General features: G+C 47.6%; 1 protein-coding gene and 1 non-coding gene across 2 annotated transcripts in view; one reads left to right on the top strand and one right to left on the bottom strand.

The window, feature by feature from the left end:
* The window catches only part of LOC143422370 (uncharacterized), a 145,996-nt gene that overhangs the window by 12,523 nt on the left and 107,472 nt on the right, over positions 1 to 26,001 (bottom strand). The window contains exons 3-6 of the mRNA XM_076892944.1: positions 7,820 to 7,901; positions 4,494 to 4,703; positions 4,182 to 4,227; positions 3,688 to 3,792 (exon numbers count right to left, since the gene is read on the bottom strand). Coding sequence (XP_076749059.1) covers positions 3,688 to 3,792; positions 4,182 to 4,227; positions 4,494 to 4,703; positions 7,820 to 7,901 — 443 coding nt within the window. The remainder of the gene's footprint in view (positions 1 to 3,687; positions 3,793 to 4,181; positions 4,228 to 4,493; positions 4,704 to 7,819; positions 7,902 to 26,001) is intronic.
* LOC143422568 (5S ribosomal RNA) lies at positions 6,056 to 6,175 on the top strand. The gene has a single exon (XR_013101741.1). It is a non-coding gene; the product is annotated as a 5S ribosomal RNA (ribosomal RNA).

A 26,001-nucleotide genomic window follows, 5' to 3' on the forward strand; every position in this document is an offset into this window, starting at 1 on the left:
GAATGCAAAGTCATTCTTTGTTACTACTTTGTCACTATGCTCGTATTTGTGTAGTAGTATATTTTAGCCAGCAGAATGCTGGCCCATCATATGTTGGGCAAATCGCGGTTTCCATTGTAGTGTTGCGAATGATTAATTACGGTTCCAATTAGAGTTGCGAGTAAATCCAAATCGCGATTTTTTTAGCGTTGCGATTAACTTTAGGTCGTGATTTTTATTAGAGTTGCGAATAAATCCAGATCGCGATTGTTATTAGAGTTGCGATTACCTCCAGATCGCGATTTTTCTTACAGTTGCGTATTAATTAATATATCGCGCTTTGAATTAGAGTTGCGTAAAAATAATAATCGTGTTGCTCTTTTAGCGTTGCGAATCATGAGATCGCGATTGTTTGTTGAATATATAATTATTGTTTGCTAATATTTGTCTCGCGAATAAGATTCAATTCTTTTTGCTATTTTAATATGTGTACCAATGGTTTTCAATTGGTTTTATAGTGTTACGATTTACACATGTCGCGAGTAATTGCATCTTCTTGTTTTCTATAGAAGTAATAGTCTTCGATTGTTAAGTCTCTAAGTCCATTTAGAGTTGCGTTAATGAATGACGCGTTTTTCGTCTATCGATAGTGTTGCGAAGTAATGAAGCCCAAATCTTCCACTTATTCTGTGGAAACATGATCACCACCGTAGCCAAAGGAGCTACGTCGCACCAGGGTGCGATATCGCATCTTATGAAATCTTCCATTTGCGCTATGGAAGTGTAATCTTGCATAGAGTCACCACAGTAGCCAAAGGGCTACATTGCACCGTGGTGACCTTGCACCTATGCAGATCACTGTTTAAAAATCTCTTTTATTAGCGTTGCGTGCTTAAATGATGGGTGTATAAATTAGTGTTTGCGAATTAAGTAAAGCGCCTTGAGGTGGCTGCTCGCGAATTGCTTTTTTCTGACACACCCCGCGATTAGATTTTTTAAATGTTCTCTAGTTGATATTTAATGAATTAGAGTTGCGAACATGGCTGCTATCGCGATTAATTTTACTAATTTCTGTTTCAATATATTATTATTGGAAATACATGTGTTGAAACACATTTATCGCGATTGATTATGAAGTATTCTTTGTTTCGCGTTTAATAAATTGATACCGAAAAGAAAGAATACCTCATTCACGATACTTAATAATTATAATAATGAGAGACGGTTTGCCTTTGTCTTCTCTATTTCATATCTCTACTGATCGAGTGTTTGTCATAAAATATTACAAAACGATGTAATTATTTTCTACGAATAGATATTTCCTGGTTTTTACAACTTTTCATTTAATGTTAATTTATGATTGATGTTTAAACATTCCATTGCGTGTTTTGTATATCAGAATGCATAAGCTTCAAAAATCGCAAAGTATATTAAATGTAGTACAAGTATATTAGATTAAAATTTAATTAATTTAATGAAAATTAACAAGAAACAAGATAGAATGGAATATAAATTTTTATTTTTAATACATCAATGTACATTATAACCAAACACATTATTCTTATTACATATTACATACATCATTTTTATAATGCTATCTCGATAAAACAATATTTTTCCTTCTTTATTTTATATATACTGTTTGTTCCTCAAATTTTTATAAGTTGTTACTAATCCAAAGTATAAGTTTGTTGCAGCTTACAGTTTTACTGAAGTGATATGACATCAAGATGTACATATTTTAAATGGTGCTACGAAGATGAAGGTATGGTCATATAATGAATCAAAAAAGATGAACAACGAAAAGGATATACGAAAAGGAGGTATAAATATTATAAAATAATATTTGAGTGGTAAATATCATATTTATTGTATAAATGTTCATCTATGTCATTTCTTTATATGTGCATGTGTGTGTATATATGTATATTTTGCCTGTTGTACATTTCTGTTTTAGATATTGCAGCGTTTCCTGTCCTATTTATTATTTTATTATTGTTATATGTACTTTTAATTATATCTATCTTTTTGGATATATTTCTTGTGTAATCTATTAATTTGTGTTATGGTTTCGTATGTTGTATATCTCTGTTCTAGATATTGCAGTGTTTTCAGTTTTATTTTAGGTGTTCCAGTGTTTCCAGTTTTACTTTAGGTGTTCCAGTGTTTCCAGTTTTATTTTAGGTGTTCCAGTGTCTTCAGTTTTACTTTAGGTGTTCCAGTGTTTCCAGCGCTTTCAATTCTGTCATCTTTTGTGATCACTCATATGTTGTCTTACATTTTGTAAATTCGATCGCCTCTGTTCATCTGTGCAAAATCTTCTGTTATATTCTTCCTCTGTTGCTTCAGAATTTCTTTTCTATTGTTTGCTTTTGCAAACACTTCGAGTTGAATACAAACGAGATGAATACAAAGTTCTTCATGTACTGTGTTCTGTTAGATCTTTGCATACGTAGGGTGAAACATTCTTAGACGTATTGATAGGTAGGAATCACTTCTTTGAAGTTGACATATATTCCTAGTTAGGTTGATTGGCTTGAAATTGAAACAATTATTGGCTAGGCAGGGTATTTGTGCTCCCTTTCATTTGTAACAATTCTTTCTCGCGATAATTCTTTATGAAACTCCTTCCACTGTGCGTTTGCATAAGGATTAAACATCGAACCTGTTGCAAATGTACATTGAAAGGAGGTTTTATTTAATAACATCTTGTATAAAAGGAGGGTGGATGGGACGCGGTTAGGGTGGGTCTCCATTCGCAGCAACCTCCACGTGGTGAGACCCGGGTTCTACTTATTTAAAATATAATTATTAATTGCATCATATAGTGATATGATACAATTAACAATTATTGAATAAATAATTAGAAGCCAATGGCTGCCATAGATTAGTTTTATTTAAATTGATTTAGAACAGAACTTCGTAAACCTCATTACAGTAGATCGATTTTCAAAACGAGACCATCGGTATTGTAATTTCTTGAATATTTCAATAGCTTTATTGTAATTTTTTGTATATTACAGTAGTTTTATTTCAATTTTCTGTATATTTTAGTAGTTTTATTATACTTTTTTTTATATCTCAGTAGTTTTATTGCGATTTCTTGTATATTTCCCGCTTTAAAGGTAAGAGAGAGAAAGATATATAAGAAAGCTATAAGAAAGAGTGAGACAGATGTTACCTACCCTACTCTGAAACCCCTGGCGCCATCTCTGTGAAAAGTGCTCAAACTGGTCGCTCAGCATTATCGACAGCGAAGTGAACTCCTCAAGACTGTCGATAATTGTGTGCGACCAGTTTGAGCACTTTTTACAGAGATGGCACCAGGGGTTCTAGAGTAGGGTCACCAAAATCTGTTTCACTCTTTCGTATAGCTTACTTATATATCTTTCTCTCTCTTACGTCCAAAGCGGGAGATATAATGTATCTGACTCTTTCTACTCAATGAAAATTAAAGAATTTTTTTATTTAATTAGCAGTATTCTAAAATTTTGTAATTAGGATGAGAGATTAAGATGAGAATGAAGAAGTTTTTGTGAATTTTTCTGCGCTCCATGATAAAAATCTCGATTTTCTTTGCCATTTTTGCAAATCGGACCTAGGTTTATATGAACTTTTTGTTGCTTTTCAGCTGTGAAAATTTCTCACACGTGTAGTGAATCGCCCTGCATATCCCTTCAGTTATAGTTATTATCATTTATGTATTACTTTCTATATTTCTCTCTCACGATTGACTTTGCTTCTAAAGCTTCTTCGAGGTCCTCTCTTGTCTTAGCAAGCTTCGCCTCCAATTCTGACACGATCGTTTCGTATCTGTAATAGTATACCATCGAAATACTCTGATAAATGCAATGCTATTCAATAGAATATTTCAATAAAGTTTGATACGCGAAATGCGCTCAATGGGTTCCAAATTTTTCACCAAAATGGCTACACCAGCCCTCAGGCAGTATGTTACAATTATGTGTCGGAATTTTATCGAATACCTAGTTCTACTTCCATTTATTCCTCCCCTACCCTCTGCTCTACTGTATAGACAGAAGTTCGTAGAAAAATTTTATTAACCCACAGCTACGTTAATTCTGGCGCATTTCTATACCGTTGAATGTTCCCCGAAAATTTTCAGCGGGCTAGAGAAACATTGCTGGATTTTCTCAATTAAAAATCGTCTCGCTTTTTATGTACACTCTACACAAACTCACTGGACCTCCTTGTTCGATGATACGTTTCCTTTTGTCCGTTGCTCCCTGCGCTGATTCGATTCGACGTGCGTATTTCGTTGCGCGTGAAAAAGGAAAATTTTGCGTTAGTTCACCTGATTGGCTGTACCTGTCGTTGTGAAAAAGTTGTCCTTTGTTTCGTGTAGAAAATGGGGATTGTACTATTCGTTTTTTATATCTTAAAGGGGATTGTGTCGAGTATAGATGCGTGTGGAGGCACAATGCTGAACTTATTTAGGGCTTTTTCGAGTTTTGTAATAATTTGATATACATACTCCTTGGGTAGATTAATTTCTCTGGCAAGGGCTTCCTCGATCAACCATTGAGGAGCGGGATCCTCGTCGACACCCCAATACGTCGGCAATTTTTTTCGTTCGAAGGCGAACGATGGCACAAAGTGATTCGCGTCAGTCTCTACGTTGCTGTCTCGCACAGTTTTTTCTTTCGAGTGGACTGCTTCGATAGTAGTTTGCGTAGAAATCGTTTTCGTTTCAGGTTTTTTATCTAAAAGGTGTTTACGTTGCGTGTGCATCATTAAGTAGCGAGCTTAAGAAAGTAAGCAAAAGCACGGTTCGTTTAATCGATCGAATTTTTTAAATCTCCGGAAGTGTTATCGAATGAGTTACGTCTGTGACTTCCGTGTGGTGCTGCTATCTGATGTGATCAGTCTTTCGAACGATTCGCGTCCTGCGTTGGTAAACTAGCTTTCTGTCGATGAAGATAGAGCGAATAGGGTTTTAGGGCCTTGCAAAATTAGAATTACATATGTAATGTTAAGTTACTGTTGTAAAAATTAATGCTCTTCATTTTCAAATGTGTAAAGTATTAGAATTTAAAGAGCTTCAACTCTCCAGAGCTATAAAATTGTTCAGAGTGTTCAGGAATCTTATAATTTTAAAGTTACGCGGTTTTAGAACCTGAGTGATTTGAAATTTTAAAATTGTAGAGTTCCGATGCCTTCGTATTTTAGATTTGCAAAGTCTCGAGTGGGAACGATTGGAAATTAGATCCAAAGCGTATCTGCAGAGGGAAGCTTATAACTTAGGACAGCTCCTAAAAGCGAATTACTTAGGCAAAACCATTTTCTGTGAAGATTACTGTTATCGAAATCATCTTGCGGTTCTCGATCAAAGAAGATCGAGGCGTATCCACGAGTTATAGTCCGGAGGTTCGCGAAATTTCTACAAAAGACCAGGTCTCGAACGGATAATCCGATCGAGCGGACATCGACTATCGACGAAATAAAACGAACATCCTTTATCCAATCTGCTGCTCGGCTGTATTATCGGATATTATCGGACCATATGGAATTTGGGTCCGAAAATAGTCCCGTGCAGGAAATTGCTAACGACTTAAACGTTGGGGCGGCGCGCAGGGACCGTCCCATGGGGCCCACTCGTGATGGATGGACCCTGGCCACTCTGTAATTTGAAGGCGTTACATGTGCACCCCGACGCGTATACCTCACCCAACGATCCTCCATATGTCCCCGATTGTCCTGCCTCTTTTAATCATTTTACGCTCATTGATCCGCAAATGTAGCGTGGCATGGTAACTCTTTGAATCGCGCGCAATTTCTCCATTTCGCGTACCTACGAAGATAAAAGGGACCGCGACAGCGATCGAGTAGAAAATACTTTCCGCGGATGTCTCTAGATGACACTAGATGGAGCGATTTTTTTATTCCGTAGTCAGTGGTTTGGGCACCTTGTATCTTTTAACCAATATCCGCAATTATATTGTTATTAGTCACGTTATGATACCGTCGAACTATAGCTAAATTATTATCTAAATTATTTCTTCATTTTTGACACTTTTATGCTCGTTATATACCAGTTACGAAACTTACAGTCTTAACCAACGATCATACTACGCAGGTGTACACCAGTTCTCGTCCGATCACTGAAGTTAAGCTGCGTTAGGCACGGATAGTACTTAGATGGGTGACCGCTTGGGAACTCCGTGTGTTGTTGGTTCCTTTTTTTTTTTTACATTTTCAATTTCGTACACTAATGATTTATAACCATGCGTCACGCAACGAAATAAATCCGCGTGAATTATATACAATTCAGCAGAAAGAAAAAAAGAAACTCGTTAACTGGAATCGTAACAAGAACGAGGCGATCGAGCGATTGGGAGTTTAATAAACGCGTAATAATTAGACGGCAGGGCTTACGCGTGTAACGCGAACGGGGCTAATGAAATTTGTTTGTCAATTAAATGCCGGTGGATTTTCCCTATACTTTACCCCGATGGTCGGTACACTAATTAATTTCCACGCTCGAGTTCACTTTATTTACGCGTGACAGGCCTCAAAATTGCAGCGGCACGGCCGGCTGGTATATTTACGCGGTCAGGTAGGAGCGCGCAGACCGCAACGTGCAAAAATAGCTGGCCACGGATTGGGACCGAGGGCGTTTCGCTGACCAAAACACCCGCGTACACTCTGTAAATTGATCCCAGCCCGGATCGATGGCCGAAATATCCGGGGTTTTCTTTATTTCGAAACGGAGTACAAAAAAAAAAAAAAACCGAGCAAAACACCGATTTCCGTTGCGCCGCACTCTGTGGGTTTACTGCTGCTTCCGGTCTTCTAAAGCGTTAACGTTGCCTCGTTATCTTTCGGGTATTTTCAAGTCGATAGTCAAGAAATCCGCTTGGACTTGGCAATTCGATTACCTTCTTCGAAACGTTCACGTTCCGAGTCGACGATCCTCGATCAATTCCAATGAACGTTACAGAATAACGATCTCAATTACATTTAGCCATTATCGATGCAGATATTGGACTCGATCGTTCTCTAACTTAACGTCGCAACATTGTTGCGATTAACGTGGATAGAACTGGTACCCTAACTATATCGAAGTTGCACGTATCCCTTACCTATTCGTCATCCCAGCATTTTTTTCGATGCGCACTCTCTGCCCATTCGTGGCGCAGACATATAGACCCCTGTACCATAACATTATTGCAGATACCATCTGCATGGTTGCTATCTCATCGGCTCAAAGGTTCCTCTATTCGTTAGCTATTCGTCATTCCACTGTTTTTCGACGTACATTTCGCCCGTTAACGTTGCAACCATAGGACCCCGTAATTCCTCAACCGTGCACCATGAAATTATTGTAGATAATACGTGAATAGTCGGCAACGTACCGCCTCCAAATCCCATGCACTCGTCAGCTATTCGTCATTTCCGCGAGCTTTTCGAAGCAGATTTCGCCCATTATCGACGTAGATACAGGACCCCCCACCCTGTACGACCCGGTACCATGAAATTATTGTAGATAATACGCGGATAGTTAGTCCGCGATTAGTCTGTCCAACGGATTATATTCCTCCCCTTCTCGTTCCACGTTTTGCCTCGGGGGCAGCAACGCCGTGATAAATGACCGAATCCTTTAGCGTTTCTTCTTTTTCTTTTTTTTTTTTTTACCCGCGGACCGCTTAGCTGATTCGTTCCTCTGTCCCCTCCCGAGCGCGTCCCTACCTTCCACCCAACCCTATCTCCCTTCTGTCCCGGAACCAGCGCCGGCTGGACGAAGGTCGCCGCCACAATTTCGCCGTAAATCACCGCAAATCGTTGACGTGAAACGGCACGGGTAATTAGGTACACTAACCTGCGATAAGCCGCGTTCCTTGAGCGTCGATGGGCGACTGTAGGGCGGTCTGCTCCCGATCCACTGTCTGTCTCTCGATGCTCTGCAAGAATAAGGGTGTCTGTCATTTTTTAGCTTCATTTTTCTTGCGAACATCGAAGAATTAAGAGAGAGAGAGAGAGAGAGAGAGAGAGAGAGAGAGAGAGAGAGAGAGAGAGAGAGAGAGAGAGAGAGAGAGAGAGACGAGGATACGTTAGAAAGAGGGGTTGAAATGGATTGGATTTTAGGCGACTAGGAATCGTTCTGACCGCGACGCCGAGGTTAATTTAGAGGCGTTGTTTATTGTCGAATCCTTTTAGCCGCGTTGCAAGAAGTTCCATCGGAAAGGGAGAGGGACTCGCGGAGGAAAAAAGGGGACGGAAAGATTTCGTCATTAACGCGACCGGGAGCCCCCTAACGACGCGTCTCGTATTTCGTCCGAGCGAGAATCAGCCCCTGGGATCGTTAACGTTTTAATGCGACGAGAGGAGTCCCTCTGGAATCGGTGCCACGCGATGTACCTTGGCTCTCGCCTCTTAAAGCTCGCCCTGGAAATATTCATATTTTCATTTGCCGGTCATTAACGGATTAGCCGTTGCGCGTTCATTCTTTTCCTTTTTCTTTCCTCCACCGAGGGTATAAAACGAAAAATTGCGTTTGGGGGTGGTTTACTAATCGTAAAAAGGTAAAAAAGTGGAGCGTCTTTGGAATTTTATGTTCGAGGGGACGCGGTTAGGGGATAGATTACGAGGGGGGGGGGGGGGGGGGGTGGAAGGGAGTCAATTTTCGATCGATCGCGAAGTCTGCGAATTTTCAAGATCTCCAATTGTTTAAGATTCCTGATTTATTCGTCGTGTTTCGACGAAATCCGAGTCGTAATTTCGTACGCTTCACTCGTGGCGGGTTTACAGAGCCGCTGCAACAATTCCCGGTCGAAGTGGCCCCGAGTCGCTTCGCGTTCATAATAGATGTGCCACGGTGTACCAGTGAACCGCGAACTGAACGTAACGTAACCTAACGTAACGTAACAAAATGGTAAAAGTAGCCGCGGGCGATCGAGAGAGCCGGGTCGTTAGAGACACGCCCGTGGAAAATACGAGGCTCTCGCGAGTCGCTTGGCATTAAAATCACATTTGCCGGTTTTCCACGGAATCCGACGGGGCTCGCTTGTTCATCGATTACCGAGCGCCACGATTCGTGACGTCCACCGCGGCATTAACCGTAATTTAACGGCGACATTTACGCCGTCCCTAAGTGATTCCATTGCATCCCTGACGGATTGCGCGTCGTCTAATTCAATCCTGCCCGTGTTTCCTACGGGATCGCCGATACTATTTGTACAGGTTGCGTCAGAACACGCGAGCATTGCTTCTGCGTGAGAGTTAATTAAAACAACTCTATGAACACCTGTCATTTCTCGCGTGAAAAATGGATAACGTTTGAAATGTTAACACGTTTGCGTAAATGCTGTCTATAAGCATCCAATGCTTGAGATCGTAGACGCAAATGGTGGCTAATAATTTTACTCTGTAAGTTTGAAAAAGAAAATTTGCTTTCGTCCCATCAGAAATCCGTACGGCGTCAGCCGTTTTCTTTTTCAGGGATGGCCATCGGCGCGACGATCGCGAACGTGACCCATGAACAGCCTCCACGGTGGAGAGGAAAACGGCGAGAGCGTATCGGTTCCCTCGTTTCATCGTGCTCTCCAATAAAGAGTACACCTATAATTTATAATGTGGCTCGGGTACCCGGCCTAATGGAAAAATGCGTTCCGGCCAATTTTACGCGCAGCCGTCAGGCCCAGGTTGTTGGCCATCGCAACCGGGCCGAGGGATGAAAGGGAGGAGGGAAATGACGCTGTGGTTGGGGCAAGGGGACGCAGGAAACACGCGACTGTGCGAAAGTTCACTCTGCGGCGAGATAAGTCTTCTTTAACGAGGATTTAACCCTCGAATTACGTTTCCACGACCACATATGTACATTCTTCGAGTAGAATGTACACTTTAGCGACAAGAGTAAATTGTATTTAGTAATGTATATCGATGCTGGTGATGGCTAAGCAAGTTCAGGTTGCGTTTCGACGATCTTGGTGAAAAAAAGCAGCCCTCGTGGTTTTCAACGCGGATGTCCCTACGGACGTATAAATGTTATTCGATATCCAGCGCGTCGCGTCGACAGATTTCCATTTGCGTACCGGCGGACGTCGTGTATGGGGATTTAAAACCGACGCGGGTATCGCTGTATCAGCGTCGGGACGAAACTGTGTACGGCGCGGTGTTCATTTCGATTTCCCTCTAATTGAACGTTGCTCAATATTGACGAGTTAAATAATTGTCTTCGGAAAACTGAGCTCGCGTAACCGTTAATCATCCCTCCCGTCGCGTGCCTGCGATAATTCGCGTCCCACCCGCGACGACAGCGGTGGGTACCGGATAATGAAAAACGAACGCGATTCAGCCGCGAATTCGCGTTGACGTTCAGTTTGTAAATGGGGGGGAAAAATTGAATACCCTCGCAGTGACGTTCGTCGCTGTAGAACGCGGAGGCCTCGATGAAAACGAGGGCGAATGGAAAAAAATTGGCCATTTCTATTTCGAGCCGCTCTTAATACACACGCGTGAATTATGAAATCCGCTTGGAGCGCGGCGCGAACTTAGAACGACTCGTCTATACTAAACGTGTCCACTCCACCGTAAGTGTCTCGATAAATCACGAGCAGTTTAAATGCTTAGAAAATCGTAAACCACAACTGTCCATCAAACGACGCCACAAACGGCGCCATTCCGATTTTATACTCCCCAGACAACAATTCCAATTTCATCCGACGTCTCAATACCATCGCACGCCATACCTCGCCAGTCGTACGGTGTACGCTGTTAATCTCTCCACGTTCCCCAGAAAATTTACCGGAAACGCTATCGACGTGCGGGGCTTCTCTCTTCCTCTGTCCACCGTTTCGATAATTTGAATACGACGCGCGAAGACTGTCTCGACACAGGGGTACAAGGGAAGAAATCGCCGCCAGGGATCGCCGTTGGCGAACCACGGGGACGTCGAACGTACCGAAGGAGGACAGGAAGAGCCGCGTATCGCAGTCCTCGACATCATAAGCGAGTAACAAGCCAGGCATTCTCGGACGTAAAGATGTCTCGGCAGTCGGCTCGGTTATATCTTCATTACAAGTCCGGCAGAGTTACGTACTGCCGCGGCAGGCTCGTGGTGCTCAAAATTATGCGCCGCCCGCAGTTATCATTGCCTTCAGGGTCAGCCGCACGAATAATTGGCTTCCACCCATATAATACACTCTGCAGCGTCTGAGCTGTGCACGCGCGCCCGACCCACGATCTCACCTTTCCGATCATTCGATTCCTCGGTAAATTAAAAGATTCTCTCCTCGCTAACACCTCGTACGCGATGGCGAGACGTATGCGAAAGCGACGGATCGACCCTTGGTCGCTCGTGAGGGCGACTCTTGGTCGCCGCTCGAATTCTTCGTCCGCTTTAAGTTGAAGTTAAACTGAAGTTCCGCAAAAATGGACTTGGCAAGTGAAGTTAGCTCGCAGTATGAAATCAGCAGAGTAGTTAACTTTTAGTAAAAAATTCAGCCAGTGTTGAAAATTAAAATAGAAATATTTTTTACAATCTAATCGACGTGGTGAACCTTCCTGAATATTTACACTCGCTGAGGTGGCTCCTTGGGGGGAAAGAAGAGAATTTTTCCTTGGCGTGCCAACAATTCCAGCGACGTGGACCATCGTACATAAAGTACCGCGCAACCGTCGCGTCCATCCGGTCGGCACGAATCCGCGACACCGTTCCGGGGGCACCGAGGCGTGCCAAAGGGTAAAAGGAAGCGGGCAGGGACCGGGAGCGAGGACGATCCTTCTTCTTCACCGACGTCGTCCGACGTCCTCCTCTGGCTCGGGTTCGCCTCGAACCGCGTTCGAGAATGCAGATACATAAATTCATGAGCGGAGTAACAACCGGTGACGCCACGCTAGCTTCCGTGCCGCGGCGAGCCGCGTCGCGCGGCAATCGTATTCATGAACCGACACGGTAATTAGGGACACTAGCTCGCCTCGCAGCCGGAAGTCGCATCGGGGAATCCTCCCTGCGCGGGCCCCGACACCGCCGGAAATACTTATGCATTCCGTTCGTTTCGTAAAAGAAAACGCGAGCGAGCGCAGCCTCGAGTCGCGCCGCGACTAACGTCTGCCCCGGCCGAAAGTTCGATAAACTCTCTCGCGTCGCAGACGAACCGAAGATGGGAGAGGAACAGGCCAGATCCGTCGGGGATCGCGTTTCGTCGACGAATCATCGTTACTTCTCCTAACCAGGAAAATGCCGACGAGCGAAGCTTCTTTCCTTTTTTTATCGATCACTTTATCGCTCTTTTTCGTTGCAACGTAATTTTCAATTGATCATAAATAATGCAAGAGGCTATAAAAATTAATTGCGTGTAATCGGAGGAAAGCTACGTGGCTCGTTTGTAACAGTAAAGTCGTACGCAGTGCAGGTTTTAAGCGCAGACTGTTGCGAATAGCGATGGATATAAAATTTCGCATTTAAATTCGTTGAATTGTATCCTCCTAAAATCAGTGTCCCTAATCGACGCATCGGATAGCGATACCGTTGCGTACGTGGCGTTCATATTTTATTCTCCCTGAGCGAAACCAGCGAGCTCTTTCCTACGATCCGGTGAACGGTGTTACACACGACACCGGCAATTACCGCCTATAAGCGATCGCGGCTTCTCCAGCAATTAAACATCGGAGGCATCCAGCCTTATCTTGGTATCTCGGACGCAAACGTCGATATTTCATACGGATAGCCTAGTTATCAGCAGGAATCACGTGCAGCCGCGTACACCGGTGATCTAACCGGTGAACGAGCGTCCCCGCCGACTCGCAGTATGGCGATGAACAAAAGAAGCCAGCGCGACTTAACATATTAGCGTTAATTAAGGCAATTATGTCTCCGCGTAGCGAGCATGAGACTCGGACTCATCCATATTCAACGGCCGTTTCCGAGCGGAGGTGCACACACGCCGCCATCGCGGCCAAAGTCGTCCCCGAATGTCCTCGTACGACGTTCCAAGCCTTTCGAGGCTGCTCGTTGACAGCCGTGTCTGATCAATAACGTTGCCAGATGTCAAGCTGCCGCGGCTATTTATGTAGCTTAATCAGCGTTTCAAAAACATACGAATAGTCGATGGAAGATTTCAAATGAGAATTAGTTTAAAATCGTGGACGACCCGTCGTCAGACGAAGGCACTCCATTATTGAATCGGCCGACTCGAAGGTTACACGCGTTCCCCGCTTCTAGATTGTTAGATTGACAATTCCTCCCGTGGTCTCACGCGCGTCACTTTGACGAATGGTCGTCGTTACGATGACTCGCTGCAAAGTTTGTTACGCAACAGTAACTCGACGCGTAATTAGACGTGTTGTTAGCTTCTTGGTAACGAAGATTATCAACATAACGGAAATTCTATTCATCAAAGGATAAAGATTCTGTTCGCGACTTATCGTTCGCGTATTTTTTGCGAGCCTGGTAGTATCGCGTTATTCAATGCCTTGAAGGACTCGTGTTCAGCTTCCGTTGGTAACGCGATGTTGCATCGAAAGATGGACTCTCGACTCGTTTAAAGATCGTACTCCATCTACTGTAACGTAACGTTGTTCATCATCGACTTCTATCTATCCAGACCCGACCTGTTTCTACTCTGCTCGTTCCTCGCGAAAGAAGATCCGTTCGATCTTCATTCGTTTGTTAATCTACTTTCAACTCGATCGCCTCGATTTCGTCTCTCGACTTTCTATCGTCGACCGCGTACAAGGTGTACGATAACTATTGACAGACCAATCTGACTGTGGTGCGTTAAAAATGAAAAAAAAAAAGAACGCGGATAGAAACAGCCAAGAGCGTATTTGACAAACAGAGAGGCACAAATGCTGGAGAACAGTGTTCTGTATTCCGAGAGCGAGGATAAAGCAGACACGAGTTAAAGGGGGAAGGTTCGTCGAGCTTTTCCAGGTCGACTAGATATAGATACAGTAGAGCTCCATTTACTCGAACACGTCGAGGGACAATGTAGTTATGTGAAACACTCGGATCATTAATATTACAGGTGATACATTAGTGACAAGCAAAATAATTTAATTACAAAGTACATTTAAAGAAAACTCAGAGTAACGTTGGATTTAAGGTTGTCCATCATCTTGACACAACTCTGCGAACTGTTAGACGACAAATATCTAGTCTATAAATAATCTAATATCGAACGCTGATGAACTATTAACCGAAGTGACTCTAGACTAGACGATACAGAAAGAGAAAAAATGTTACAAATGGAAGAATGGTAAATTTTTCAGTAATAAATTCCATAAATCTATTCGAACGAAGTGGATGAAGGAAAAAGAAACTGCACGCGTGTCACAAACGAGAGACGGTTTACGGTAGTAAAATTTCATTGGAATAAACGGGGCTCGGATAAATGGAGTGCTACTGTAGAGTCCAAGGGGTGGTTGACCGGAAGAGGGCGAAGAGGACAAGGGGGAGGGCGGGAGGAAAGGAGAAAACCGGGCACGTCTAGGTTTTGCTATGACCAATGGCAGACGGGGACACAGCGCGCGCCGTTCGTATCGATCCAAGAGACTACGTTGGACTCCGTCGAGTACCTCTCTCTCCCGGGTCACCTCATCCGTCCTCCAACGGATCTTCGTCTTCCACCTTTTCCACCCCCTCTGCCGCCGCCGCCGCCAGCGCTACTTTATGCTACCGTTCCTCTCCAATTTATGGTAGACTACTTGTTTCCATTCTTCCGTTGCCGCGCTAGATGAACGTCTTTGGATCCTTCCTCAGCGATTTCTTGCATCCTCCGTGGCGCGTGGTGAACGACGCGATAGCTATCAAAATTTCACCAGATCCGTTCGTATTTAATTTTGCAACGCGAAACAATCGTCGTCCATCGATACAGCGTACGACGAGTGCATTTTCGATGACAACGTCGAACGCGTTCGCGTACTTCGATCGAACTTATTTTAATTAGCGATGGTGCACGCGTCCTTGATGCTTCGAGGGTAGTTGGAGAACGTTTTTCGAAGGAAAAAGAGAGCAACGGGTGTCTCTGGACTTCTTGGAGGGCAGAGCGCCTGCGCGGGAGCCTCGACGGGACTCCGGCTAGGTCCTCCCTGTTCTGTGACACGATGAATCGAGCGACACAGCCAGGGGGTGTAGCGCTAGGGAGGGATGGAGGGACGCTGTGTCACCAGGGGCGCGTGTCGCCACGCTGGTGACACTCTACTGGACATGCGTACTCTTTCGACCTATCGTTGCTCGGGTTATTAAAATTTTCGAGCCAATGAACATCCACGGATCGAACGGCAAGCCCTGTGCCCTCCGAGGACGTGCTTCCCTCGCAACCAAGGAGGGATGTACCGTGTGCTTGATCGAGGGAACGAATGAAACTGCTCGAGAATATAATAGAAGAGTTTTTATATAATTTGAACCAACGAATTCTTGATGTCGCTGAAGCAAATTGAAATCTATGTTTCTTGTAATGTAAAAAAGGCGCAAGCGACACGGTATAGTGCTGCCATCTGTGAAATTTGCGCACGTGACGAACATTAAGAACCCATCCTTAAGACAAGGCTCAAAATTCTTCGTTTGTACATATAAACATAACATTCTACGATGGCGTTCGTATTACTAGAAATCACTGTCTACTCCACCTGATCGCGACGGTCGAGGAAGACGGGTCACGGAACCGACGCTCAAGCCCAACCACCCCGTCGACTCGCGTTGAATCGAGCACGACAGAAAGGCGATTATCAGATGCGAAGATAACGAGGCCGAAAGTGCCGAGGCGGAATCAAAGGGACTCGAGAACGAAAGAGCGAAGCGAGAGGAGAAGGAGGAGGAGTCCTCCTGGGCTTGTCATCGCTGAAGATCAGGAGGCAAGAGTCCTGCACGCGATCCGACGCTCGTTCGTATTCGCGTTCGCGTCGACGCTTTACCCTTGTTCGCGAATATCTATCGAACGTCTGCAATTACGGGAACAGCTGGACAATATTAGATCGTAACTGCGGTGAGTTAAGCCGAGGAACGCGAGGTCTGCTCGTGTGGGAACATTCGTTCGATCGACGACCACTGTTACGTAGGTGCGCGTTCGCGCGCGAGGACAGAAGAAGAGCCAGAGGAAGGGAAAGAGAGCGAAGGGGGCGGGGTGGCGGAGAACTAGGATGATTTTATGGTCGTGCGAGTCGGTCCAGGGTCGTTGAGTGGCGGTTTTTGTTGCGGGAATCGCTCGTCCGGGCCCAGGGAACCGTCCAGCATCTCTCCTCCGTGTGTACCGCCCACTCCATTATCTCGGTGATGATAAGTGCGCGGGCGGGTGGACCTCGTAACACACATCAGCAGAAGGATTACCCTTCGTTCCAGCGTCTCCTTGCCTGCCACCTCCCGCTCGCCCCGACAGCTGCCCCTCGCGGCCGCCCTTTCTTCCCTCCTCTACCTCTGTCCGACTAATGGGCAAAATGATTTGCGAGCAAAAAATAAATTGCCCGGGAATTCTTCGATGACGGAACCGAGCGTCGACTACCGCGGTGGTGGACTTTGGGATCGAGTTATCGGGGGTGGTGCTTCCGCTACGAGAGTTCATTATTTTCCGCGCGATCGAGAGATCTCGAAGTTAATCTAAATCGATTATCGGTCCAGTTTCGAATCGAAGTTAGAAACTGATCTCAGAATCACGTACGCCACCCTTTACAAGATTTCTGCAGTCTATTCGTATGTCACCAGTGTCACTCGAGTGTCATCCATGTGTCAGTGATTCTTCCTCGTTCGTGATTATCCTTCGAAACGCAGAAACGGCTGCCAAAATGGTCCACGCGTTGCAGGACGAAGCGTTTCTGCAGGTTTGCATGTAGAGGCAGCGACGGTTGGTGGATCGACTCGCGGCAAGGGTAACGTCCGGTCGTCCTGGCGACCCGGGACAATCTTATCTGCGACGGAAAAAAATTGAGACGTCGGTTCGCGTCTTTGTGAACTTCTGCACGGATATACATAACCGTCGCGGCCGTATCAGGTTCTCCCGGCTCCGATGAGCCCAGATAGGGCTGGGCTTGAGAAAGCTTACGCGTAATCAGACCCGTATACCAGCGCATATTAACGAGCCGCGCGCGCATATTCGCGCAGGATGCGTGCTCGCGTGTGTCCGGCTGATCCCCATCGCGGGCAGGGACAAATCGGCTACGGGCCGGCTCGAACCAACGTGTTGCTCCACGAGCGACCATTTTCTTCGTACCTTCGACAGTGGCGGAAACGACGTTCGATCCTCGATTTGAATTGGACAGCCTAGATTCAAGCAACCAAGTAGAAATACGTAACCAATGCAAATTATCGACGGATACGATTGTTGGAATGAAAGAAATTGTGGTGTAAAAAGCTTCGTGGGTATAATATCCTCGGTGCGTGCACCGGTCCATTTGCATGAGAGGTGAAAAAAAATCGCAGGAAGCGTCGCGCACCCCCTGGACGTCCATAGTTTAATTCCGCGACGGTATTTGGGCCGCGGTTTCTATTAAAACGTCCAGAGACGGGAAACGGGAGCGTAAAAAGGGGAAAGAGGAGCGGATGCCTCGTCGACGGTTGTATTATTCCGTGAATATTACATTTGTGACTGGCCTCGCCGCGATACAGGTATACAGAGTTGCGTTTGCTCCGTGTTTCCTAATTTCCTTCGGGAAACGCCGGGAATAATGTCGCTCGCGGCTGCACAGCGCGCTCCGCGTGCATTATTCATCGGGCCCGGAATCGTCCCGCTTTTTTTCCCTGCCTCTCGTCGCGAGCGTGGAACCGTTCCTTTTTAGCGATGAGAAAGAAAGAGAGAGAGAGAGTGAGAGAGCAGTTCGTTGCGAGAGACGGTGTTAATTCTCAGAATTACGACAACTGGCGGTCGAGAAAAGTAGAAACGGAGAGATTTTCAATCTTCGAGTCGCGATCTCGTTTCGTTCCTTCGAACGCATCGCGCAGGAATTCCGGCGAATTTCCGCAAGGTACGTAGCAACCCCGAAAGTTGGCACGGCTCGCGATGCCGCAGGAAGTTCGTACGCGTTAATAAGGAGCACGGACGGATCCCATCCGGGGCGGCGTGGCGATGGCGGCGCATAAATACGTATTAAGGTATAAAAACAGTTTACGGCGCGTATCCTTCGAAGGATCTCATATTTCCAGGGACGGGTTCCAAGCGGAGTGTCGAGGGAGTGTTGTTCGGAGGCCGGGGCGCGCCGAACTCTTGCCTTCATTTTGTCCTAAAGCGACAAGCTTTAATATCCTGGCCGGGTCGTTTCGCTCGGTTCCCTGGCGTTCCACCCGTCCCTATCCACCGACGCGCCACCCCAAGACACGCCGTGGATCCTCTCCACCCCTCCGCCACACTCGTCCCGAGCCCGGCACGAGGTGAAACTTTAATACAATTTCATTTGGCTCGCGCTGACAAACTCTCCCAACCTCCCCCTCTCGTTTCCTTCCGAGCAACTTCGCCCTCCGCAGTCGCTTCTTCTTTACTGCCTCCCGAAGGCGGACTATTTATAACCTTAACCCTCCGCGGAGCATCGAGGAAAATGTTCTTTGTTCCCCCGGTTGACGGGACACGGGAACCGGCACTGGTGGTATCGCGGGTTACTTCGAGGGTGACATTAATTATTTCCTGGTCTATTAGCACGGTCTTTGTTGATTCCTCGTTAATCACCTCCTGATGATTTTCGTCCTGGGGAGTAATCGTCGCGTAAATGGAAAGTGAGGTATCGATCGAGTTCTGAGGGTTTCATATTTTTTTTTTTTTTTATAATTGTAAAAGGAGTATATGATAAGAGTTGAGCTTGCGAGTCTTGGAATTGTAATCTCGAAGAGGAGAGCAGTAGAAGGGATTTGGTTTGGCGCAACCGTGGTTTATTCCAGCTATCGCGGGACCTCGTTTGGAAAATCACCGCGTCAGGATGGAAAATCGATGCCAGGGAATATTAAAATTTGACGACCGCTCGGAAGTGGGTTATATTCTTCGCACCCCAGGTATTCTTGGCCGCGAGGGGGCCAACCAGACAGAGACGAGTCGGCGAGGGTCGGGGGACGTTAAACGCTTTTAAAATTTAACTTTCCGACGAGTTATTCCCGGGCTCGCGCGGAAATCTCCGCGAAAATTTACTTTCTTTCCGTTTCGCCCGACAACGCAACAGATTGCCCGGAGAAATTGCCCTCGCCGCGCGTACTCCCGCCGTTCCAGCCTTGGTCGTAGTCCTCGCGGCGCCCCGGCAATCCGTTTAAATCGCTTTCTAAATTGGCTGCTTACTGAAAACTTGAATAAGTGTTTATTTGCGATATTCCAGATTTCCATTTTCAGCCCCGCTGTACGACGCCGTTTAACTCGAGCTTCGCGTGTTCTGCTACACGATTCTGTTCTCGTAATTGCTGCGACTCGCACAGTTTACTTACTACAAATCGCACTCGTATCGAGTCTAATTCATCGAACGAAACACTTCTCGCGTTATTACCACGCTGAGCCAGGATGCGTATCGGCCATTTTCTGACGCTTCCGTAGGAACGCTCCAACTGGACGCCTGTGTCTGGGCTTTCGATATGTCTCAATTATATCGTAAATAAAGTATGACCAGCTGGTTGCGTGCGCTCTGGAAATTGGCAGCCGGGGTGTCCGTTAGCGAACGGACCAGTTCTCTTCTGCCTTCCATCCTCTCGACTCCATCGCTGCAGCTACCAACAGTGGCATTACCGTTCCAGCCACTTTTTAACCCTTAAATCGATTTTTCCACCGATACACGTGACGGGGAACACCGTATCCGATCCACCATTCTGTTTCCAGTTCTCTCAACTTTCTCTGGTGAACCCGCGCGCGGTTATTAGGAGATGATTGATTAATAACGGGTTATTAGGTTGCACGAGTTCCTTTCGCTGGATGCAAGCTACGTTTTCCGCAAGTTCTGCGTGAACCGTCTACTCTCAGTTACTATTTGAGGCGACTGGAAGATAAATTCGTCGAGTTCGAGGATTGCTCGATATCCATCGCGTTGACGCTTTGTGGTTAAAGAGTTGCAATTATCGAGCAACTTAAAATTATAAAAGCTATCTTTTATTAAGTAATGGCGACACGCGCTTCCGTACGCGACAAAAACCAGCTCCTCCAGCGCGTCGGGACGGAGGAGCGGACCGCGGAGAAAGGTTCTGGAAAAAAAGCTCGGATGGAAGGACGTGAGGGTCAAAGGAGGCTTCGCGGGCCACGCGTTTGCCACACGGACACCTGGCGTCGAGGATCCGTAATAGCTGCATAAATTTCAAGTAATAAACGACGACGCGCCGCTGCCGCGGCCGATTCCTCGATGCGAGCGGAAAAATCGACGGTTAATCGACGCTGCCGAGCGAGTCCTTCCGCGGGTCATAGGTTTCCCGATGATTTTCCATTTCGCGCGTCGCGAACATTCCGCAACGTCCTCCAGTACGCGTTGCTCGCTCGTCATCTCGGTTGAGAGAGACCACGAGGACCAATTTGCACCGCTGAAATCGCTGAAGCGCGTAGGCTGGTCTTTCAATCCGGAGTCTCGCACGGGGACCGATTTGATCGATGCGATCCGCTCGCGAAACCCAGCGAAAAAGGAGGGTTCATTAAAAATGTATGAAAGGACGAGGTGGGAAGGGGTGTCTCTACGGTGGTCCCTCTGACGGTCGAAAAGATACTTAAACCCAGCCTAGAGAAGATCCTAGATCTCCGTTGACTACCGCGGCGAGATTTATCCGTGTGTAATCACAGGGTTCGCCCCGGTTAACGATTGTTATTGGTGCATTTTAATGCGGCCACTCCGAGAACCGGAGGGTGTTATTATTCTTGCGGTTTTGCGGTTGTCCGAGAAAATTAGCGGTTCGCCGGGCGGGAACGATCGCGAAAAGGGGCGGACGTAGCCGGCCGACAGGGAGATCCATCTGTCACAGCGAGGCCGTTCGCAATTCGTCAGCGCCGCGGAGGTCCGCGGGATTGAAAAGTTTATCCGGGGCGAAATTCCCGTGCACCACCGCCGCGCGAACTGATTTCAGACGTTCCTCGTCCTGCTCGTCGACGCAAATCTCGTTTATCGCACTCTTTCCACTGTGTTTCCCTCGAAATCTCGTCGATTCGAACAACCATCGACCATCGCGTTCACGCTCGGCGTCAAGCGAATCGATTTTGCGGTCACAGAAACTCGTCGACGGATCGCAATGAGACACGCGTCGCGATAAAAACAAGGCTCGAGTCGTTACGCGGGTTATTAGACGATGGGCAATTTGCAACGCGTCCCAGCCACGTTTCAATTCCCACACCTGCCAGGTTACGCCAGGGGTTGTTCCGCTCCAGTCCGTCCCCGTTTAAAGAGAGGACGCTCCTGGTCACGGCGCGTCCACCTGCGCGGCGTCTTTCTAAATTGTAATTCAATTCCGAGGGTCACGAGCATTATCTGATTACAGCACGCCGCGACAATCTTGGAGCACGAACGGAATAACCAACCAGCCTGGTCGCAGTTCCCGTAACCAAAGTTCTCGCTTCTGCTCGCGTTTCACGTTGCCACACTCCTGGTATCGTCGGTTCTACCCTCTACGTACCTCGAATCGAATTTCGGATTCTCGTCAGAGAACGCGGGCCTCATCGAACGGACGTAATCGCGGCTTAATTACAGGTCACAGCGGTCCCGTCGATGTAATGGCCGGGTTCGAAAACGCCGTAACGACGCCAGGCCCGTACGGCGTGTCAACGTTGATTTATGCCCGGGAAATGGGTCGTGCCCGCGAGGCTAGGCCATCCACTGCCGGTTTTCGGGGCCAGAAAACGGCCCCGTACCCCTATTACTAGAGAGCGAGCAGGCTGGTAGCCGGAAAGTGGAGGACGCCGCGCCCCGTGCCGCACGGGCGGACATCATAAACTGTATATAAATCACCGTAGCGTATGGGTATACCTGTGACAGGGTCCGCGGCGAGGGGACGCGCGCGTGTTCACCGCGGATGCAAAAAGTACCAAGCGGTTAGGATAGCCGTATCTGGCCGCTCGCGGAGATCGTATCGTTTACGCGGGTTCCCGTGCGCCGACGCTAATGCGCTCTTGCGTTACCGCGCGTACCACGGATTCATCCGCCATATTGCCCTTAAGCGTTCGCTCCCGTACCCTTCCTGTGTTTTTTTCTCTTTTTTTTCTCCTCTTTTCCGTTTCTCCGTGTCTCGCGACGATTCGACGCGAGTTTTTGGTTCTATTCGAAATGGGGCGAGAACTGTCGAGGAACCGCGGACACGCGATCAGAACGGGTACTTAGTAACTGGGACAAATTAATTCAGCCGGCGTTACCTCCGGGAGTCGGATTAGCGGCCATGCGCGTCGTAAATTTTCGTTCTCTCGTCGCGTTTATGTATTATGCATTCTCTGTCCACCCGGGCATCGCTGGCCGTATTTAGAGCTCCTTGACAATTATCTTTCCGCTGGGTAAGAAGCCATGTAATATTCATGGCAGAGCGGATTGTAAAGTGGACGAACGGCCGGCACACAATACCCGTAGATTCCGAGATTGCGCGCTCACCGTGACACTAATACCGGAAAGGAAACCGGAGAAAATCGGTCTTAATTGGGACACAGCCGCGGACGGACTGCGACCGTGCTTTATTTAGCCTCCATCGGAACCACCTGACTCTGCCACGCCGCCACAGTCGACCTTCGTCTCCCGTTACCTTTATCGTCGCCACGATATTCCTGTCTACCGTCTTTTCCTGCGTTTCAGTACGCACGAGCACCACGTTCACGCTGGCAACGAATCTGGTCGTTTCGCAGGCGGCGAGGGTACGTCGAGTAAATACGTCCCCACCCCCTCGATAACCCTGGAACCAACGTGTACGCGACTTCTCCAACGCGTTTCATCATATCCCACGCTTCCACCTCGACACCGACCAGCAACGCGAACTAAAAACTCCGCTCAATCTACGCGTTAATTACGATCTCCTGGCCGATCGTGGCCGGGCAAGCGTGGAGGCAGAAAATTCCTGCGCGTCGCGAGCGTAAATCCAGGAACTAATTTCGCCCGTAAAACGCGAAACGTTGCCTGACAAGTCGAGGGAGGAGGCGGCGCGCGGGGGAGATAGGTAATTCGAGGTGTCGTGAGATGCCAGCCAGAGGTCGAGCATACTTTCACGCCTATCAGTCCCCCGGGAGTCTCGTTTCGCAAGCTCGCGTCAGAATTTCGTGGCTCGCGAGCCGAACGGTGTCGCGACGCGGTGGGGTGCCTTGGATCGCGCGCTAAACCGGCGAGATCGAGATCGCGATCGAGAGAACGCGGATCGAGATCTCGTACAACGCCACGCGAGCTCGAACAAATGGATATTTAATTAATCGCCTTGTTCCTGGTATTTCGTACGCTCGCTTGCGGTGTCCCGTGAACCGCGACGAACATGTTCCAGCTAGGTTACCTCGCGATTACAGCATCCCCTGTATTCCACTACGGGAACGAATCAATCCGCGTCCACGGAGGAACCGCAACGATCCTCGCCCCAAATTTGTCCGCCATCCCCCACGCGCCTCCGCTATCGCAACCGTCGAACGAACGCATTAATATTTGTCAATTAACCGGGAACCCTCGTGGCGGGCCCACGATTCATCGAGGAGACACGCGAGAGGATCCGTTTCCAGCGTGACACACGGAAAGCAATTATAATTCCCCGTCCGTATCGTCCGCGTTATAATTGGGGGCTCCGATAATGGAGGAGCAAAGAAGATTAAGAATAGACCGTTCACGTGGACCTAGACAAAGAGGGCGAGAGCCTAACCTATAAACTATGAGAAATAGCGAAGGGAGGAAGGAGAAAAAGGAAGCGATGGGGCGAGAAGGGTGGATGCCAGGATACGCGTCGGGGGAAAAAAGAAAGAGGAGGCGAGTCGAAGAACGGGTGTAACGGAAGGGAGAGAAAGAGAGAGAGAGAGAGAGAGGGAGGTGGAGAGACCCGTAGGTATAGTCTCGATGACTTATGTGGCTCTGACGCTATCAGCGAAGCGTCTCTAGAGTCCGACCCGAGCCACGGTGCGGCGCTCCTCGTAAATCATCGAGATCCACCCACGTTGGTACCCGTCCCGCTTAGCCACGGACCACGAGCTTCAGCTTCGAGATGCGATATGACAATTAACGAGGTCAAAAGGGAGAGGACTAGGTTTGTTCACGAGCACCGCGCGAGACCCCGTCTGCCCTCGGACTGCGCTTATCAATCCTTTCCACGGCTGTTTGAATTTATTAGCGGGCCGGAAATCGGTGGGAAACCGAGCGGCGATCCTATCCACAGATCCAACCGTTCGAAAACGAGCGATTCGTCCGCTGGTTTCAGCGAAATCCTCGCGACTAACCGTGTCCTCCGACGCGCGTGTCGCCAGTTGTGGTTCGTCGTTACCGCATCCGCTGGCGTGCCACGCGGAACGTGAAACGCAGCGAACGGTTGAGGAATTCTAAGAAGACGCTTTCGAGGGAGACGTATCTTCGTTCCAGAAAAGGGGACATCGTACACCGCGCGGTTCCAGCCAAACGGATATACGAAACGGGGCGAGGAGGGCGCCGCGGTGTGGCGTGGTCCTTTGATTGTCATCCGGTGGCAGGGTGCACCCGTCGAGATACAAATGGCGAAGATACGGCCCCGTGGCCGGGGCTACCGCGTTCACGGCTATCAAGCGGCGAGATCGTCGGGCTACCAGCGACTCCTTTTTTCGGGTACGGCTGCTGGGACGACTCCCACGCGAGAGAAAAAGAGCGGAGGCGGTGTAACATTTTTATTAAGGCTATTCAACGAGCGCTCGTTGACGTCGCGACCGCGGGTTCCTTCGAAATTTCGACGTTATCCTCCGGGGACTGGTCTTCTCTGTTAGTTGGACTCGTACTATTCTTGGTGACCGCGAAGTTGCTCAAGTATTCGATGCAGATTCGTTCCTTTTCTCATTCCATAATTTTCGTGGAAGAAGTTGCAAGAAAGATTGCAGTAGAATAATTTATTTGACTATGGCTCATCGGAATATTTAGACAAGGCCCCAGAGAGAAACGATGCAGCGAGGAAATGCAAATGGCCCTCCTCGGTTCTTCATGCACTCTGCTATCCCATATTTCTTACACTCGATTGTTATTACGCGGCTTCGATGAGCGATAATTATTAAAGGTGCAAAAAAGGCGATGGAAAAAACGAAGGTGGAGTATCGACGATCGAAGGAACGAGTCGCGAGACACGATTCTCGATGCAGTCATGCTTAGAGGACGCGTAAGTGCAACTCGTGGCTCTGGGAAGCGCTGTAGCGTTGCGTACACACAGAGATGTCCTCAGGATAAACAGGCAGGCTTTGTTCTACGCTTATGAATAAAACATTCGATAGTGCATCTCCCAGAGCCATACCATACGTACACACCGCCGCTGCAATCCATTACTTCGCCCGAGTCCTGGCCCTTTTCCATCATCTCGCGTGACATTCCTTGCCTTCTCACTTGCATCCGTTTTTATTATCCCCGCAGCGATACCACTCGCCCCGTTCTCCAGTTTTCGAAAGACAAGAGACGCTTAGAAAATCCTATACGAACGTAACACACGCGTGCGTACTCGCAATAATTATCGACGCACCTTCGATTAGGAACGCTCCCTCGCAACGTTCTTTATTTACGAACAAAAAACGCAATTCTGTAGCGATACTCACGCTAGCCATCCCTTCTGCGAATAACGCCAGTAAACGCTGCGAGCTGGAGTGCTGCGCGAGATGGTCGAACGGCTGGTCCCTCTTTTAAAACGCGAGGAGAGAGAGAGAGTCGAGCGTGTCTCAATGTCTCCCAGAAGGCGCAGCCCGGCAATTTGTGCCTTCATTCGCACAAAGCTTGAGCGCGCGTCGGAAAATGCCGGCATAAAAGAGAAGTTAAAACTATGCCGTCGTTCTTATTACCGCCCAGAGCCACCCTGACCTGGCCTCCTCTCCCTCGAGCAGGCTGCGAGCAGGCTACTTCCTTCTCCACCGCCGTCTCAGCCGGCTCGTTCGACGCTTCCCTTTCGGCGTTCCCCTCGCCTCCTCTCGCTTCGGCTAATGCCCGCGAATATGTTCTTTCCGCTCTTCTTCGAGCTTGATTAAATAATTT

Source organism: Xylocopa sonorina, chromosome 3 (genome assembly GCF_050948175.1).
Source record: "Xylocopa sonorina isolate GNS202 chromosome 3, iyXylSono1_principal, whole genome shotgun sequence".
Lineage (NCBI taxonomy): Eukaryota > Metazoa > Arthropoda > Insecta > Hymenoptera > Apidae > Xylocopa > Xylocopa sonorina.